The sequence below is a fragment of the Sitophilus oryzae genome, unplaced genomic scaffold, assembly GCF_002938485.1.
Source record: "Sitophilus oryzae breed Bouriz unplaced genomic scaffold, Soryzae_2.0 scaffold_467_pilon_pilon, whole genome shotgun sequence".
Taxonomy (NCBI): Eukaryota; Metazoa; Arthropoda; class Insecta; order Coleoptera; family Curculionidae; genus Sitophilus; species Sitophilus oryzae.
This window is the reverse complement of record NW_022147048.1, coordinates 2056060-2073291: the sequence shown is the minus strand read 5'-3', so window position 1 is coordinate 2073291 and position 17232 is coordinate 2056060. Positions and strand designations below refer to the sequence as shown.

The following is a 17232-nucleotide window of genomic DNA, read 5'->3' as shown; positions in this document are numbered from 1 at the left end:
AATAATGAGCGTTTTGCATTCGGCAACCAATAATGCACGTATGTGTATTATTGGTTGCCGGATAAGGACTAATAACCATGACAAGGGCTACAATGACGTCACAAAGCGAGTAGTTTTCGCATGCACCTGGCGGACACTTTTGGCTGAATGAGCAGTCCTATTAGGTTAACTGTTCTTGGGCATCCGCCACGACGGACGGGAAGAAAAAATACTTATTTTTTTTTAATTAAATGAAAATTACAGTTGAGGGTTGGAACTTCTGGTGTTACACAGCAAAATAAAAACACTAAATCACCACAATACACCAAAACACTTTTACAGCGGACGCGCGTTTCGCTAACCATGTTAGCATCATCAGCAGATGATTATAAACTAAAGTACAATCTACATTATTAATTAAATTTAATTTGAGGCTTGTTTAAATTACAGGCAATTAGATGCATATGAAAGCGCATCAGAATTAATAAATGTAAAGATAGTATGAACAGAGACAACGGTCCAATTCCTTCAAGTTCTTTGTTCCTACTACTCTAGTGGCGGAAATCTAACTGTTACGCTCAGTGGGCTCTGACTCGGTTGTCTAGATTTTGCCACGCCCACTCGGTGCCCACTGGGCGAGTATATAAACGCTCAACTTGTAGATTGTACTTTAGTTTATAATCATGCTAACATGGTTAGCGAAACGCCCGTCCGCCGTAAAAGTGTTTTGGTGTATTGTGGTGATTTAGTGTTTTTATTTTGCTATTAAATGAAAAACAAAAAATCCGGCGACGACAGTTTTTAGAACAGCCAATTAGCTATCTTTTAGTAAAAAAAGCAACTTTCTAGAGCAAGTCGTTACTTCAGTAGATACTACACCAATAAACATTAGCATTTTATATATGTAGATGACAGCTGTAGTAAAATCAGTAACTAATTGTAACAAATAAAGTTTGAACCGTAGATGCAACATTTTTGATAAACGCCTCTACTTGTGCGGTTTGAAGTTTTAATGCAAAATCCGACAATACCGCATAAAACAAATATCAACCCAACTTCTATTTCTTTTTAATACATTTGATTTTCCAGTAAGCTGGCTACATCACTGTCTTACACGTTAAATTCCAGACCACGCAGTTTCGACGACCAGATCGGTATATTGATAATCATAGACATTTCGATAGGTAAGTCTATCCCAAGGACTGTATACCTATATTCTAAAGGACTGTTCGATCGCGTCAAATCGCCGCTGTCGTAGTCCCCGTAGAATGCTACGTCACGCGCTGACCAGCGCTCCACAGTGCGGCGGATGGTTATTCTAGCGGGACAAAATCTCAAGAGCAATGTTTGGGACTTAAAATCTAAGAACGTAGCAAATGGTCTAATATATAGCAACTATATGGTTAAATTTATTTATTTATTAACAACTTAATTTATTAATAAATAAATACAAGATAATAAAACTATGATATTATTCGTACATGACACACAAAAACCGTATTGTAAACTATTGCCAAATACGTAAAATTATGATATCAAAAAACTCTTTAGCAGTTTTTTTTAATTAATTGTAATCTTGTGACACCCTCTATAATTTATTTTAAAAAAATATATTTTATTTTGAAAATAATAAATAAGATAGATATTTTAATTTTAATTTTAACACTCGGTAATTGTAAATTCATATATAGTAAGTATCTAAGTCAATTTTTTAAACTCAGTGCCTTTTGATGGAGTTGTTTTGTTTTTATACTATCCGATTGAAATTAATTTTTTTGGGCATTCACCTGTTAAACTTGAACTCCCTGTGACTGTGACTACCTGTGTTGGTAACTATTGGTAACTCAAAAGATCTACATCATTCAATATATCGATATTTGAAAAAAAAGTTTGATATCTGCAGAACAAAGGTACGAAGGATTTTAACAAATAATATATGTACAGTAGAAAAGTACACTTTTACACCCTTACTTTGGCAATCTTCAACATAATTTGGCTTTCTAATAAAATGTATAAGCACTTGTAAATATTTTGTTTTCGTATGATCTCTGCCTTGCTGAGCAGAAAACGACCAAATTTGGTTGATAAAAATGTATCGAAATACAAAGAATATTCATGCATTTTTGTATCAATTGGAATGTCTACTATTTATTCTTATCAGTACATATTTTTTGGCTTATTTCTAACCAAACGCTTTTGTCCCGCTAAATTTATCTTCCAACGCACTGTGCGCTCGTCCGTCAAATGCAAAAATAACTGTCACTGTCTAAAATCTTTAGCGCCAACTTCAACTCGGTCAATAGATGACGTAAAAAAACTGACAGTGCAGGAAGATAGGAGAATCGAACTATCCTTATCTCTATAGTATCCTTGAGTCTATCCTACGAGTCAGGGAAGAGTTCGACAGACGATATGCAAAAAAATACAATTTCCCAGTAACTTTAAATTACAGACGCATTTGTCATTGTCAATAATTCTTAGACGTCATAGATTCTATTGGGCAACACATTTTAACCTATAGTTAAAATGTAAAAAAACAGTAGGCTAGTTATAAATATTATATTTATTAATATTTTATCATCAGTATAAAAATCATATATCCAAGATATCTGATTTAGAAATTATCTTAGTTAATTTTAGTTGAATTAGTAGTAAATAAAAACAATAACTCTTGTTTTTATCTTACATTGTTACTATAAGCTAACGTTTAAGGTTTAGGCAGCGCTGCTGCTATAATATCCGAATAATAAATAGAAAACACTGTACTGTTATGAGAGACTATTCTCAGAAACTGACCGGCAATTTCTGTCAATTCTCTCTGAAACGCTGTCAATCCGGATGGTACTTTTTGGGGAGCTGCTGTTGCCGATTCGATAATGTCCAAGAAGAAATCTTTTATACGTTGTTCTATTAGAACAAAAAAACAAGATATACACTTCAAAAAATTTCAGTATTTTGCAGAATACTTACTGACAATAGTACGAACTTTATGATCGTCTTTTCCACTATCTATTACGATATCTTTGAAGGACGTTTCATTTGAAGGGACTAATCCTTGTAAATCGTACTTTGCCTGAGCTTCTTTTACGTCGTTCACTACCTAAATTAAAAGAAAAAATAATAATAAGAGATATTTGCAATCGATGATAATTTGGCGAGGTCAATCTGTAGACGTCATTTAGGTGACATAAAACTTAAAAATCAAAATTAACACTAATTATAGAAATATTAAAAAAGGATAGAACGTTTTCAGACACACAAATCTATTCGGAGAAAATATTTTTTCTTGAATTTCAAACTACACAAGAAGAATACCGGCCAAGCAATGACGTCTCAGGGTACGAACATAGTGAAGGCAGATTTCTGCTTTCCGGACTTTTTTTTCTTGACATCGCCAAAATGATCATCGATTGTCATTCTCTAGCCGTCTCTGACGCCGTTTTTTTCGATCGCATGGTACCTGTTCTGCTATATTTGGTAAAACATCGTCTAGATCCTCGTTATTCTTAATATTTTGAATCAGAATCATAATGTGGTCCTTTAGTGACTGTTTAAAGGTTCCGATAGTTTGTAAATCCGGCCCTGCATTACTCAACGTTACTAATAGAATCGTTGCGGCTGTTATCAGACGGAACGTTCTGACCTGCAAATCGTACAGTCGTTCTTCATCCAGAATAAACGTCTCTGGATAAGGCTGCGTCCTGTAAAATTGATACCTAATTATTCTGTTTGGAGATATACAAGCAAATTCGAGGTACGAGCATTGGTATATCGGTAACCGTAATAGATACGAACGTGGTTAAATTAAGGCAAAGTTGCGCTTTGGGATGTTCACCAAGATGCCATCAAAAAAGTTTTAAAAATTTCAAGGATTGCTGAGTTTTTGGAAAAAAAACGGATTTTTTTGAAAACTAATTTTATTTTTTCCTGTGAAAAATTAGGTTGGCCTCTGTATCTCACAAATTATCAGCTAATTTGAAAATCTAAAAATACTATCAGATAGCCCTTATAAAGTGGCTATGAGAATGTGCAATTAGTTTTTTAATTTTCTTAAAAGTAACGACAGGAAAAAATAAAATTAATTTTCAAAACCGTTTTTTCCAAAAACCTCAGCAGTCTTTGAAATTTTTAGAACTTTTTTGATGGCATCTTGGTGAACATTGCCCCAATTTAACCATGTTCGTATCTATTACGGTTACCGAGATACCAACGCTGGTACCTCGAATTTGTAGCACCCTGTATAGCAGTATAGCAGTTCAAGGCAAGAAACTCTTATATAATTTTATTGCACCGGGTGGCCAACTAAGAATGGACGCCGGCTTTATCTCAAAAACTACTTGTCGTATAACTTTGGGAGAAAAATTCTAATGAGTAAATCGACCAAGAGAAATCGCTGGAAATTATTTTCAAGTTCGAAAAATGTCCGCTAGGGGGCGTTTCTCTGATAACCAATCAGAAAACAGGGTTTTTCTCAAAAATATGCAGGTGAACAGGTATTTTAAATATTACTATTGTAATCATCGAGAAATTTGTATTTTTTATGATATAGAGTGTTTTGCTCTATCTCATAAAATAAAGTGGTGGGGGAAGGTTAAACTAGATTTTATTAAAATAAGGATAACTCTGGTTTAGGTTAACCGATTTAAACAAACTAGGGCTCGTTTAAAAGAGCTTTTCTTCCTTAATGATATCCAGTATAAAGCAAAATAAAATTACACTTACATCATAACAGATATTGCGCTTTTCCATAAGAAATTTAAATAGGAGATATAGTTAAATAGAGCACAAAATTTCCAAAATATCAGCGCAAACCGCAACTTTCTGTCTTGTCTCTAACCGGAGATATTAAGAGAACAAATCATGTTAGGCTGCCGCTTAGGATTATATGGTCTAAAACTTATAATAGTAGGCTAGGAAACAAAAAGAGGTAAATATGTAACGTCAAGATATCAAAACGTTTAAGTTCATTTTCATGCATTCGAATTTCGGACGTTTTTTTAAAAAAAATGATGTCTTAAATTTTTAAACGGGTTTATGTAACATTATCGTCCATTCGCATAATTTTTACGAATTTCTTGGTTAATTATACGAAGGTAGTTCTCAGATTAAAATGTCCAGAAGTCGGACAATCAGTGGCGTATCCAAGTGGGGGCAAAGGGGGCAATTGCCCCCTCCAGACACGACGCGCGCCGGTCCTATTTATATTTTAAACAATAATTTAAATACCAGCTTCGCAGATATTTTTAAAGAAGCAAACAGAAACATGAACGAATTGTTTGGACAGGAAATAAAAAAAACCGAATAACTAGTAGACAAAAAAACAGGCCGAATTTTAAAACTGAAACTGCTCAAGATTATTACAGATTATCAATCTTTATTCTTTTTTTAGATTACGTAGAAGATTTACGTAGATCTATTTGGAAGAACGATTTGTTAAATACAAAGACATACTACGGTCATTTAGCTCTCTTATATTCCCTCCCTAAATAAAAAAATCCGATTATGAAGTATCGCATTTAAAATATATGCTATAGATTTTTATAAAAACGACTTAGAAAACTCTTCATTTTCTGTAGTTTCGGCTGAATTTAAGCTCTAGCATAGAATATTTGAAGACTATGCACCAGAAGATTACCCAAGTTCCGCACTCGATGCTCTGTTAAGATTTGACCAAGAACTACTTCCTAACATATTTATTTTATTAAAAAAAATTGCACTTCACCCGTTAGTACGGCTACACCTGAAAGGAAATTTTCAACCCTAAAATTGTTAAAGTCTTACCTAAGTAACACCGTAAGTAAAGACAGACTAAATGGCTTATCCCTTTTGTATATGTATCCAGAAATATCTGTTAGTACAGAGGAGGTACTTAATGAAATGCAGGCAAAAGGCAAAAAGCCTGGATATTGATATTGTTGCGGGCCGGTGTGGACTCGACCTAACCTCACAATATGGCCCGCCCTCGGATGACCTTAACATCGCATAGACACCGCAATGATTCATTCGTTCGAGAAGAATCGAGTCCCACTGGAATGGACGAGTACATACGAGAACATTCGAAAACCTTCTCTACGCACCTAACGATCTATGGACAATTCTAGAGTTCTTTACCTGCCGGTATAAAAGCCGGCGGCCGTGGCCTACAGGGGGGCAGTTATAAATATACAGTTGACGCGCTAAAATTCAAAATAAATTCTTAGTTATAAATCGTTTGTAAATAGTTCTATAAGTCTTTTATCGTTATTATTTTTGTTCATTAGTGTTAAATAAATAGTGTTTAAATAAATTGTGACTTTCTATCCACACGGAACCGACGAAAAACGTAACAATATTTAATTTTATTTGTATCTGTGCTTTTACTTTATTCACTTGGCCTTTTGTTTGTTCCTTCTTATTTTGTTATTTGTTTCTTTAATTTTTAGTTAATTTTTGTGTTAATGATTATTTTTTTTGTGATGTAATGTTACTTAGTAGTCTTGAGCCAGTATTATTTGATCATCAGCGAAACACAGAGTGTAAAGTATCGAGTCGCTTAGTGGTATCCCCATCTGTTCGCACTTCCTTTTCCACGTTTTCAGAGCTTGTTCCAAATAAATTTTAAACAGTGTCGGCGATAGAGAGCAGCCCTGTTTAAGACCTTTGTTTATGCTGAATCCCTTTGATACTGTTTGTCCTTTCTTTACTTGGCTAGTGTTGTTCTTATAAAGTTCTTGGACAGCCTTAATTAATGTTATGCTGATATTCGTTTTCTCGAGGGCTTCCCACAATTTAGACTGGGGTACATTTATGCTTTTTCTTGAGGTCTACATAGAGGAGATGTATTTCTTGATTTCTTACCATCTTTTTCTCAATTATCTGTGTCAGTGTAAATAAATGGTCGACCGTGGATCTACCAGCTCTAAACCCCGCTTGTTCTTCAGCCTCCATATCCCGGTATTCTTCCTCAATTCTCTTTTTGACCAATTTTCCATAGACCCTTGAAACAGAGCTCAGCACGGAGATTCCTCGATAATTATTGCAATCGTCTTTACTTCCTTTCTTGTGTATTGTTATTATATATGATGTCTTCCATTCTTTCGGTATATTTTCACCATTAAGGCACTTTTGGAAAAAACTATCGAGCTGCTTATATAATTTATCCGTGCCGTACTTGAGTAATTCTGGAGGAATTTCACCTGGACCAGGCGATTTTCTATTTTTCAGGGTTTGGCAAATTTGTTTTACTTCTTTGATATTGATCCTCTGGAGAGGCTGCGGTTCTTATTTGAATGTCGGATTGTGGCTGCAATGTTTGTTGGTATTCGGCTCTTTCTTCGGTCAACAGTTTAGCAAAGTATAGAAAAATTATTAAACCATTATCCTAAGAAAAATATTTGTTATTTATTTATACCTACTATTTATCATAGTACCTAGCTGTAATTAGGTAGGTACTTACTTGTTAATGTAAAAAAATATATATTTAGGTATAATACTGAGTTATTGACCCCCCCAGGCATGAATCCTGGATACGCCACTGCGGACAATCAATAATTTTATTAAAATTTCTAGGAATTTTGTGCCGCCATATTGCTTTTAACAATAATAAATTTTGTATAGCCGAAAACTAGGGGTTTATTTCATGTAACGTCATTTAGCTATTAATTCAAGTTCGTCATTGATTTCACTTGTTTGTGTTTTACCTGTTGTTTGTGTAGTTTATTATTATATTATAAAGTTTATGTCGTTTGGGTCACTTTTTTTATAAACCCGAAGGTGCGAATCTTAATAATATGCACTACTGATACTGGTCCAAATCTACCTTGAATGCAAGTAGTTCAGAACCAAGACCGTTGGTCGGTAAATATTTAGGCACGAATTCTAGGATGGCGAATGATTGGACTTTTTTAATTATCTGAATGAAATGAACTATTCATAATTTCTAAGAGATGAATAGCCAATTTTGTTAGGGGATTCATCATGATGAAATTGCATTTGTTGCAATTTCATCAGCATAAACGCAGTTGGTGTAAATGATGCAGTTGGTGCAGCTTAGTCGCTTTTTCTGCTATGAATGTGTGGGTCTTCTTGGATACGACTTACTTTAGTAGATAGAGACGCTGGAGCGGCATATTTCCATGACCAGCTAGGTCATCGGATTCAATATGCCTGGGTTTTAATTTATGGGGTCGAATCAACAACGAACATAGATAAAAAACAATTAAATGGTATTAAAATGATATTAATATATATGTTTTGATATTTTGACGTAACCAATTTTGTTTAACCTCTTTTTGTTTCCTAGCCTACTACTCGAATTTTTAGATCAGATAATCCTAAGCGATAGCCTAACATGATTTTTCTCTTAATATCTTCGGTTAGAGATAAGATAGATAATTGCGGTTTGCGCTGATATTTTGGAAAGTTTGTGTGCTATTTAACTGTGCAAAGAGAAATATAGCCTCCTATTTAAATTTCTTATGGAAAAGCGCAATATCTGTTATGATGTCAAACAGCGCCCTCTAGCTACCATGAAAAAAATTATGGAAACAAAATTTAAACTGAATATCATTAAGGAAGAAAAGCTCTTTTAAACGAGCCCTAGTTTATTTAAATCGGTTAACCTAAACCAGAGTTATCCTTATTTTAATAAAAGCTAGTTTAACCTTCCCCCACCACTTTATTTTATGAGATAGAGAAAAACACTCTCTATCAAAAAAATTACAAATTTCTCGATGATTACAATAGTAATATTTAAAATACCTGTTCACCTGCATATTTTTGAGAAAAACGCTGTTTTCTGATTGGCTATCAGAGAAACGCCCCCTAGCGGACATTTTTCGAACTTGAAAATAATTTCCAGCGATTTCTCTTGGTCGATTTACTTATTAGAATTTTTTTCCCAAAGTTATACGATAAGTAGTTTCTGAGAAACAGCCGGCGTCCATTCTTAGTTGGCCACCCGGTACATATATCTAAAATTATCTTTACCTATCCCAGTCTATTAGATCTATGCACGCTCTGGTAAATACTTTTTTCGTACAGGATCTAATGAATTTTTCGTATTCTACGTTGGTAGGCACCGGTTCATTTAACGCAGTATGATTCAAAAGCCATTTTCTGGTATGCTGCAGACCATCTAGAATTTACCAAAAATGAAGTCTAAAACCATTACTATGATATATTATTCTAACGCTTCGTTACGTGACCGACTAGAGCGCGCGATACGGGCGATACGACCGACGCGCGACGCAGCGTTATCAAAAAACTAAAAAACGTTTTCTTATGAACAATGAATAATTTCCTATGAAATTTATGAATTAGCTCCGTTATCTATGCTTATTATTGTGTATCCTGCATCGCCGAAACATAAACACGCGTCGCACAGTGGCTCTTGCATATGTTAAAGAGCGGCCATAAGTGATTTTGGAAAAATTAAACTATATGACGCACTATTAAACTTTTCGCATAGTAGTAGCATTGGTTTAAAAAAAAACAACAAATTTTTTGAATAAAATTTGTAACCATGTTTTTTTTTCTCTTAAACCCATCACATTTAATTGTCTTTTTCGCTTAGTGATAGCAAATAAGGATCTAAATATTCCTGGAGGCTTTAAAAAACCGGAGATGAATATTATTTTTTATATTTTAAAGAAAAGGCTCTCTCTACCTTTTGGACTATTACTAAGAAAGTTCTGAAATTATTATTATGTATTAATTTTTTATGTTTTTTTAAACGTCGTTTTTATCCATATTTTTATAGTTTTCAAAATACCAAAAAAATACTATCGACGCTTATCGACGTTTCCTCTTATCGCAAATAATAATGTTTGAGGAATGTATTTGTTTATAAACAAAAAATGGTCTGCCTAATTCTGCCTAATCATGCGATATTATTTAAAGTAGTTCGTGTTTCTCAATAGACCGCAACACAATTTTAAGTTACCAAACCAAACCAAACCAAGCCCCCACTGCCCCCCCCCCTAGTTGCGCGTCTAACCTCGATCCACTGTGCGTCGGTCGAACCGCCTGTATCGCGCGCTCTCTTCGGACACGTAACGAAGCGTAAACTAGCAATTTCTAAAAAAACTAGCTTTCTACCTGGTTGGATGGCTAAATAACTAGCAAATTTCTCTCGTTCCAGTTCGACGCTATTTTTAATAATGTCCGGCCTAATTATTTGCAATGTAAAATTAGCCATATCAAGCTGCATTAATTCTAAAGTCTAAAATAAAATAAAATACTGTTTTAGTTTTTTCTTCTTGTCAATAAAATTTGACAAAAATCCCTACAATTTCTATATTTTAATGAATGATCTATCACCCAAAATAAATAAAAAATGTTACGCTATGTCAAAAATTAGATCAAATAAAATGCTAACACTGTACGGGTGTCCCATTTTCGTACGTTTTAAGGTAAAATCTCAATTGTTGAAATTCATCCAATAGTTGACACTTTCAAAGAAAATTACTATTCATAAGATTTTCCGACTAGCTCGCCAAACCTTGAATAGGGAATCTTATAGATGACGACCTCTAGTGGCTTAGTATTTAATTATATAATATTAATTGATATTAAATTATATTTAATATCAATTAGTTTAATACCAAATGTTGACAGATTAGTTAGTATGAAAATTAAAGACGTATTCTAGCGATTCTTAAACCAATTTGTTAAGAAAATGTATTGGTAATTAGTAATGAGATAAAAATCTTGTCCCTAATTCGTGGTACGAAAATTGTTTTTTATGACGATGTGCAAACGAGTCAAGTTTCCTATGTGCAAAAATAAACTCGCGTAAAATAACAATAAACAGTATAATAGAGAGATATCGCTAAACCGAATAGCGTGCATGGACGCTAATAAGGCCAGGTGTTATTTCCTTTACATGAGGTGGTATTAACTCTCTTCATTTATAGTTATCGGCCGGAAAGAATTCTGATCGCGTCGCGTCCGCTATTTAAACTTAACCTAACTTTGAATTTAAAACTTTGAAATTGTTTTGTTTACTAGGTATTTTAAAACTAAAGGGCTAAAGTGCTTATTTCCAGTGCTTTATTGTTCAACGTCTGCCAGTGGGTTTAGGGCAACAAGCAACAAATTCTCTTAGAAGGGCTAAGTCGTCATCTGCTGTAAACCTAAGACACTTTATAGGTTCTTTAGTATTAGAAAAGGTGGAATCCATATTTTGGGCCATATTTATTTAATTAAAACTAATCCCAGCTACTTAAATATCAAATTACCTAATAAAACTAAAGCAATAATTCAAAACAATTCAAACATAACCTAAAATAAAAGATCTCGCCGGCCGGCTCCGGTTGTCAAATACCCGCACATGCCCATTTTAGCAATTTTTAAACGTTACCAGAGGTTATTTAGAAAGAGCGCTTGGTGTAATTGATCCGCAAATTACGTCAGGCGGTAACGTTATTAGCGGGTGTTGCGTTAAAAATTGACTCGCGCATATCGTAACCATGATAAGGTACGCGTAAATACTGGATGACGCTATTCGGTTTTCCGATATCTCTCTAATAACTGTGCCGGTCAGGCGCTGTACACAATTTTAGAGGCCATAAGTGGGTGTGCTATGTGCGCAAACTAGTAACCTAACTAGTACCCGATTCCGAAAATTGGAACCACAAAAAACAATAAAGAAAAAACAAAGATTATAATCTGTGTAATCTGTGATAGTATGAAAGCCCATAACAAGGAAAATAGTAAAGTTGAAATGAATTTTACATATATAAAATACAAACATAAAAACTTATAAACAATATACTGACCTCTAAAATTCCTTTATATACCTCAATAACATCAGTAGTCTGCTTCAATTCGTTGATTTTTTCATCTCTTACTTGTGCACACATTTTCGCCATAATAGAAATAACGTACTGTGCATAATACTAAAAAACTAGTAGTGTAGTTTCAAAACTATCCAAAAAATATTATTAAAAAACCTACATTAAAATCGAGAATCCCCTTTTCAGCTTGTTGCCTTATCAAATCTATATCTAAAACCTCGGAAATCTGCTGTTTAATTTTTGTATGTTGAGGCAGCAGAAGGTCAAATAAATTATGTTTTATTTCTTCCAAAAGTTTCATTGCCTGAAGCAAATCAAAAATATCAAGTATAATTGAAAAAAAAACAATGTCAGTGAGCAACCTTCATTTCCAAAACAAATCTGACCATTTTTTTTTCGAGCCATAATATTTTATAAAAACAAATAAAAGAATAATATGAATCAACCTTGTTATATCCATTTATGTATAACAAGGTTAGCTCTCAGTGCCAGACTTCTTTGTTGATGTTATATGACTCATAAAAATATTTCATGGTTTACCTTTACAAAAAAAATGAAGAATTTTATTTACCTGGTTATAATTTGGAGGGTCTTCGGCTAGCTGTTCTTTTAGAACGTCCCAAAAGGCTTTGGTCATGGTGTCCTTTATTACCCTCTGAACAGTATTTGGTTCCGGTTCAGCCTTTTCCAAACGAAAATTGTCATCAACTACAATTTGATGAACCAAATTCATATCTTTCATGCCATTAGCAGCTTGCATAATCTCTTCTAATGATACGAATTTTGGTGGAGAGGCAGCAGTTAATCCACTGGCAACCATGAAAGTTTGGGAGGTTGTTCTTTGCCTTTAAGTCAAATAATTCTACTTAAATGTATTGCCTTTAAGTAAATAAAACATGGGGAAACTGTAAACATTCCAAATCAATAAACTAGCTATAAGCAGTATTTTAGCTTTTTTTACCTAATAGGTAGAGTATAAAAACTCCATTTTTACTATTTTATTTAAAAAATAAATTATATAGAAAAAGAATATTAATAACTAGTACATCGTAAATATATAATCATACCTTTTTCCTGTAAATCCCGAAATATCATCGCTATTATAAGAACATTCACTAACAGTTCGATTTCTGGAAGAGGCTGCCATATCCTGGGGTTCACTTTTCTTATTATTCATGTTGATGTCACTAATCCCAATTCAAACTGCTAAAATCGGTTCATTCGTAAATACAGGTAGTCTTGAAATGAGGTCGAGATACTATTTTTGTTACTTGACTGCAAGCTGTGAATTCGTGCACAAAGAAAAACATACAAGGTTGTTTCTTTCAAGCTTTATTAGATGATTTCTCGTTAATTATTTATGTTTCATTGATTCGTGCTTTTTTAATGTCTAATGAAAGATATCTGGGCTGTTTGAAACATTAACTTTCACTTTTTCACTGCGAATTTTGACTATGGAATGGGAATATCTGATGGATGAAATGTATTTTTTAACGAAAGTGAAACGCCATCTTTTCATTCTCAGCTGATCGTTGTTTATAAATGGGAGGAAAAATTCAATTGTTTGACGTTTATATGTATCTTTATCTGACACATCAATGATTGTGAAAAACATATACAAAATATTAAACACCCACAGCTGACAAAAAGAAACAGAAAACATATGTTATCTATGGAAAACATAAACAACAAGCATTGACATTTGACAGGTTGACAGCATGTAGTTGCATTCTCTTTTTTTTTCATTTTAAAAATTTCATCAAATACCATACCTAGCTTTTACTTTTTTCAACAAAGAATACTTACAAGTCTTACGTTATTACCTATCCCATTGTTATTTAAGTTAATTTTAACGATTTAAAATGCATTTGATCGTAATAAGCAATAACATTCAAGTCTATTCATTCGACTGGAAATGATCATGTATTTAGTAGAAAGGGTAATAAATTAGTCATCAATGGTTGGATCCCAGATTTAAAACGCTAAAAAATGGCAAAATGTCCAGAGGAAGTGGTTTTGGAAGGCTGGCTGACTAAGTCACCCCCAACAAAAAGAATCTGGAGAGCAGTAAGTTTTTGACATATATTTAATCTCATTTGTTAATTTTGTTACATTATCAGTAAATGAGTAAAGTATTTAGCCAATGAATCATACTTTTAATAAAGATAAGCAAAACATTTTTATACACACGTAATTTCTAATTAATGATTGTAGAGGTGGAGAAGAAGATGGTTTCTGTTGACCCATTCGGGTGATATACCTGGACAATACGTGTTGACCTATTATACAGATAGAAATAGAAGAAAATTAAAAGGTTTAATTGATTTGGATCGTTGTGATCAGGTAATATATTTGTTTATCAAGATTTTATTATTACTTTCTATTGTTTTCTTAATGTAAGTCAAATACTAACAAAATATTTTTGAAAATAGGTTGATTTAGGTCTAAAGCTTGAAGAGAGAAACCTAAAATTTGATCATGTGTTTGACATAAAGACTCCCAATCGTACTTACTATTTAGCGGCCGACACAGAGGAAGAAATGAAGTCCTGGGTCACTTGTATATGTAGAGTGTGTGGATTAAAGTCGACCAACGAGGATGAAAATGGTAAGATTTACATGTATTTCACTTTAAACGAGATGTCTACTTGTTAATAGTATTGTAAAATGCTCACAAGAATTTATTTTTGGAGAATTAATTTATAATTAACATAGAGAATATGTTGGTAAATCAATTAGTTACTTTTTAAAACACTAAATTGCCACAATACACCAAAACACTTTTACTTTTACACTGGACGCGCGTTTCGCAAACCATGTTAGCATCATCAGCAGATGATTATAAACTGCAGTTTATAATTGTTATTTTTCTTTTAAAAAAAATGAAACTTTGATGCGCCACGACTTATGACCGACCCTGTACCCTGTATACTTAAATTCATTACTTCAAACTGCTTTTTTTGTAGTTTTTTAATATATTCTATTCAAATACTAATATATTCTAACATGACCTTATACAGGCCTGTTCCTGGGGTATCTGGCGCCTACGTGCAGCATTCTTTGGTGCACCCTTTTTATATTTAAACCGTGTATATATATTTTTAAAGTAGATCAACCTATGACGTTTATGGACTAAAACTACTAGATGGCAGGACCGGTTTCCCTACAGAAAAATATTTTTTGTTACTCTGAATTTTGAAGCTACCAATAAAAACAGAGAAAATAAAAATCGATAATTTTCGGACTGTGCCAATTGGTTACTAATCGACCAGTTACTTTTTATCTATTAGATATGCTATAAAAGCTGGCAATTATACAATTCGACCATTGTAAATACCCGACAAATTCTTCAAGGCTGACAAGGCCGATGCTTCTCACTGATAAGAAATAAAAATGTTTGTTTAGATAATTTTCGAGGTATTTTTTCTTTCTGAATGCACATTTTAAAATATTTTATATTCTTTGTCCCCCTGACCTATTATCCTGGTTGCACGTATGGAAGTTCTGTTTCTTCTAGTTTTAGAAAATGTTCATATTTCTTTTTTCTTTGAAGGTATAGTGTAAAATTCGATTAATTTATTAAGTTTAATTATAGTGTTTAGTGTAGCATGTTAGTGTATTGTATTTGACTAAGAGTGGGTCCCATAGGGGACCCTCCACTGAGGCCGCGAGGGCCTATTGTGGCTCAGTTTCTACAAGCTCTAATTTACAAGAGCGTCAAAGTTCATCCTCAAGACCCAGCCTCTTAATATAGGCCGTTATGTCTGAGGGCGATATGTCTCCTAGGTCTGATAGGTCTAGCATGGGTTTGCCAAACATCTCAAACCTGGTCCTGCTCCCAGCAGGGCAGGGTTACACATAACGTGCTTCATTGTTTCATCATCTTCCATACAGAGTCGGCATTCGGCGTCTTCCACCAGTCCCGTCCTCTGTAGATGAGATCTCAGCCGGCAGTGGCCCGTGTACACTGCAGTGAGCACACGCGTTCCATTCCTACCGGCCTTTAGGAGTTCTCCTGTTCTATGTTTGGATGGCCCTGCTAGGATTTTCTTGGCATGCTCCATTCCGGGACTGCCATTCCAGTCTCGGAATGTCTCACCCCTAACCCATTCACAGAGCCTGTCTCTTGCGAGATTTTTGGGAACGCTAAGTGTCGGTTCTGGGCCCACGAATGGCGAGCCTGCACCAATTTTGGCGAGGGAATCAGCACGTTCATTTCCCTCTAGGCCGACATGTCCCGGTATCCATAGCATGTTAGTGTAGTCTACCATTAGTTATTTTTTCTTTTTGTTTGATAAATTAGTAAGTTTGATAATTTGTTCAGTGTAGAATACAAGAATAAGTAGTTGTGTAGTGTTTTTAAGAGATTATATTCGTTTATTTTGTAGTTGAGTAGTAGGTGAAGGGGTATTTGGGTATTTCTTCTTTTTGTTTTTCTTGTAATAATTGTAGTAGTTCTATTAAGTATTGTGATAGATATACTATATCTTCCTTCAACTTCGTTGAAAAGTGCGTTATCATATAATCTTGGTTTTCTGGTAGCAGAATATACGAAAAAAAAATCTGATCAAATTTATTTGAAATTAAATTAATCTAGCCTTATTAATCAAATTAAACTAGTCAAATAAAAACAATAGTTAGTTTCAAAATACTATACAGGGTGAGTTTCGTACGATGTTCTCTATGGGCATCTCAGAAACTACTGGAGATAGAGAGTCGGTTAATGGGGAAAGAATTGCAGTTTTGTGGGGTCATAAATATGCGCCTTTCAGATTTTTCTGAGAAGTTCAAGGCTTATTAGATATTTCGAAAAAAACGAATTTTGGCTATTTTAAAACTTGTCTCTAATAATTCCATTATAATCTACCGTATGATCGATTAAAAACGGCGTCAACGATGGCTATGAAGTGAAGATCGCTGTCATTTTATATGTAAAATTATATGGGAAATATCATTGATCGTCATTTCATAGCCATCGCTGACGCCGTTTTTATTCGATCATACGGTATTTTAGACAAAAAGTTTTCAGATAAAAGTTGTAGATAATCACATACCTAATGAGTTTGTGTTTTCTGTTTTTTTTTTCTAAAGTCTGTCATTTTTGACATATGACACAAACATATGTTTTTTTTAGTAAACCATAGTTGGCCATGGCTTCATAAAAAGCGCCATTTTTTAAGCTTTTCAGCGATAGGTATAATATCTTTTTTTCGAAAAATTACAAGTTATAGCCAATTCTTTTCTTTCTTGGCTAATTTCCATAACAATAATACCATGCCAATTAGTTAGCATCAAAAATGTAAAAAGTTTTATGTTTTCAAAAAAAAATATCGTAAAATTCGTACAGTACTCAATTTAGAATAAAATAATCTAAGAATGAAATGATTCTTTTATAAACCTGCATTAAATCAACTTAAAATAGGTATGTAACTTTTTTTTAAATATTAATTAACAGCCAATTAGCATAAAATTATCAT

At 33.6% G+C, this 17232-nt stretch overlaps 2 protein-coding genes across 6 annotated transcripts in view; one reads left to right on the top strand and one right to left on the bottom strand.

The window, feature by feature from the left end:
• Window positions 1-2524: 2524 nt before the first annotated feature.
• Window positions 2525-13698, bottom strand: LOC115886125 (T-complex protein 11-like protein 1). Of its 3 annotated transcripts, none has more exons than XM_030905196.1 (10): window positions 13563-13698; window positions 12824-12962; window positions 12328-12601; window positions 11917-12060; window positions 11739-11858; window positions 10057-10180; window positions 8947-9094; window positions 3440-3680; window positions 2950-3079; window positions 2525-2886 (listed from the first exon to the last, which is right to left on the bottom strand). In XM_030905196.1, exons 2-10 carry the CDS (start codon window positions 12931-12933, stop codon window positions 2687-2689), a joined length of 1491 nt encoding a protein of 496 aa, XP_030761056.1. In that variant the 5' UTR covers window positions 12934-12962; window positions 13563-13698; the 3' UTR covers window positions 2525-2686. The 3 variants fall into 3 exon arrangements, with proteins under 3 accessions (XP_030761056.1, XP_030761054.1, XP_030761055.1); XM_030905194.1 differs by lacking the exon at window positions 13563-13698 and adding an exon at window positions 13028-13298; XM_030905195.1 differs by lacking the exon at window positions 13563-13698 and adding an exon at window positions 13069-13298.
• LOC115886124 (GRB2-associated-binding protein 1) overlaps window positions 13454-17232 on the top strand; it is a 28202-nt gene continuing 24423 nt past the window's right edge. For all 3 annotated transcript variants that reach the window (XM_030905192.1, XM_030905191.1, XM_030905193.1), the window contains exons 1-3: window positions 13454-13823; window positions 13971-14099; window positions 14189-14363. In XM_030905192.1, the coding sequence (XP_030761052.1) occupies window positions 13746-13823; window positions 13971-14099; window positions 14189-14363 (382 nt within the window). In that variant the 5' untranslated portion in view covers window positions 13454-13745. The remainder of the gene's footprint in view (window positions 13824-13970; window positions 14100-14188; window positions 14364-17232) is intronic.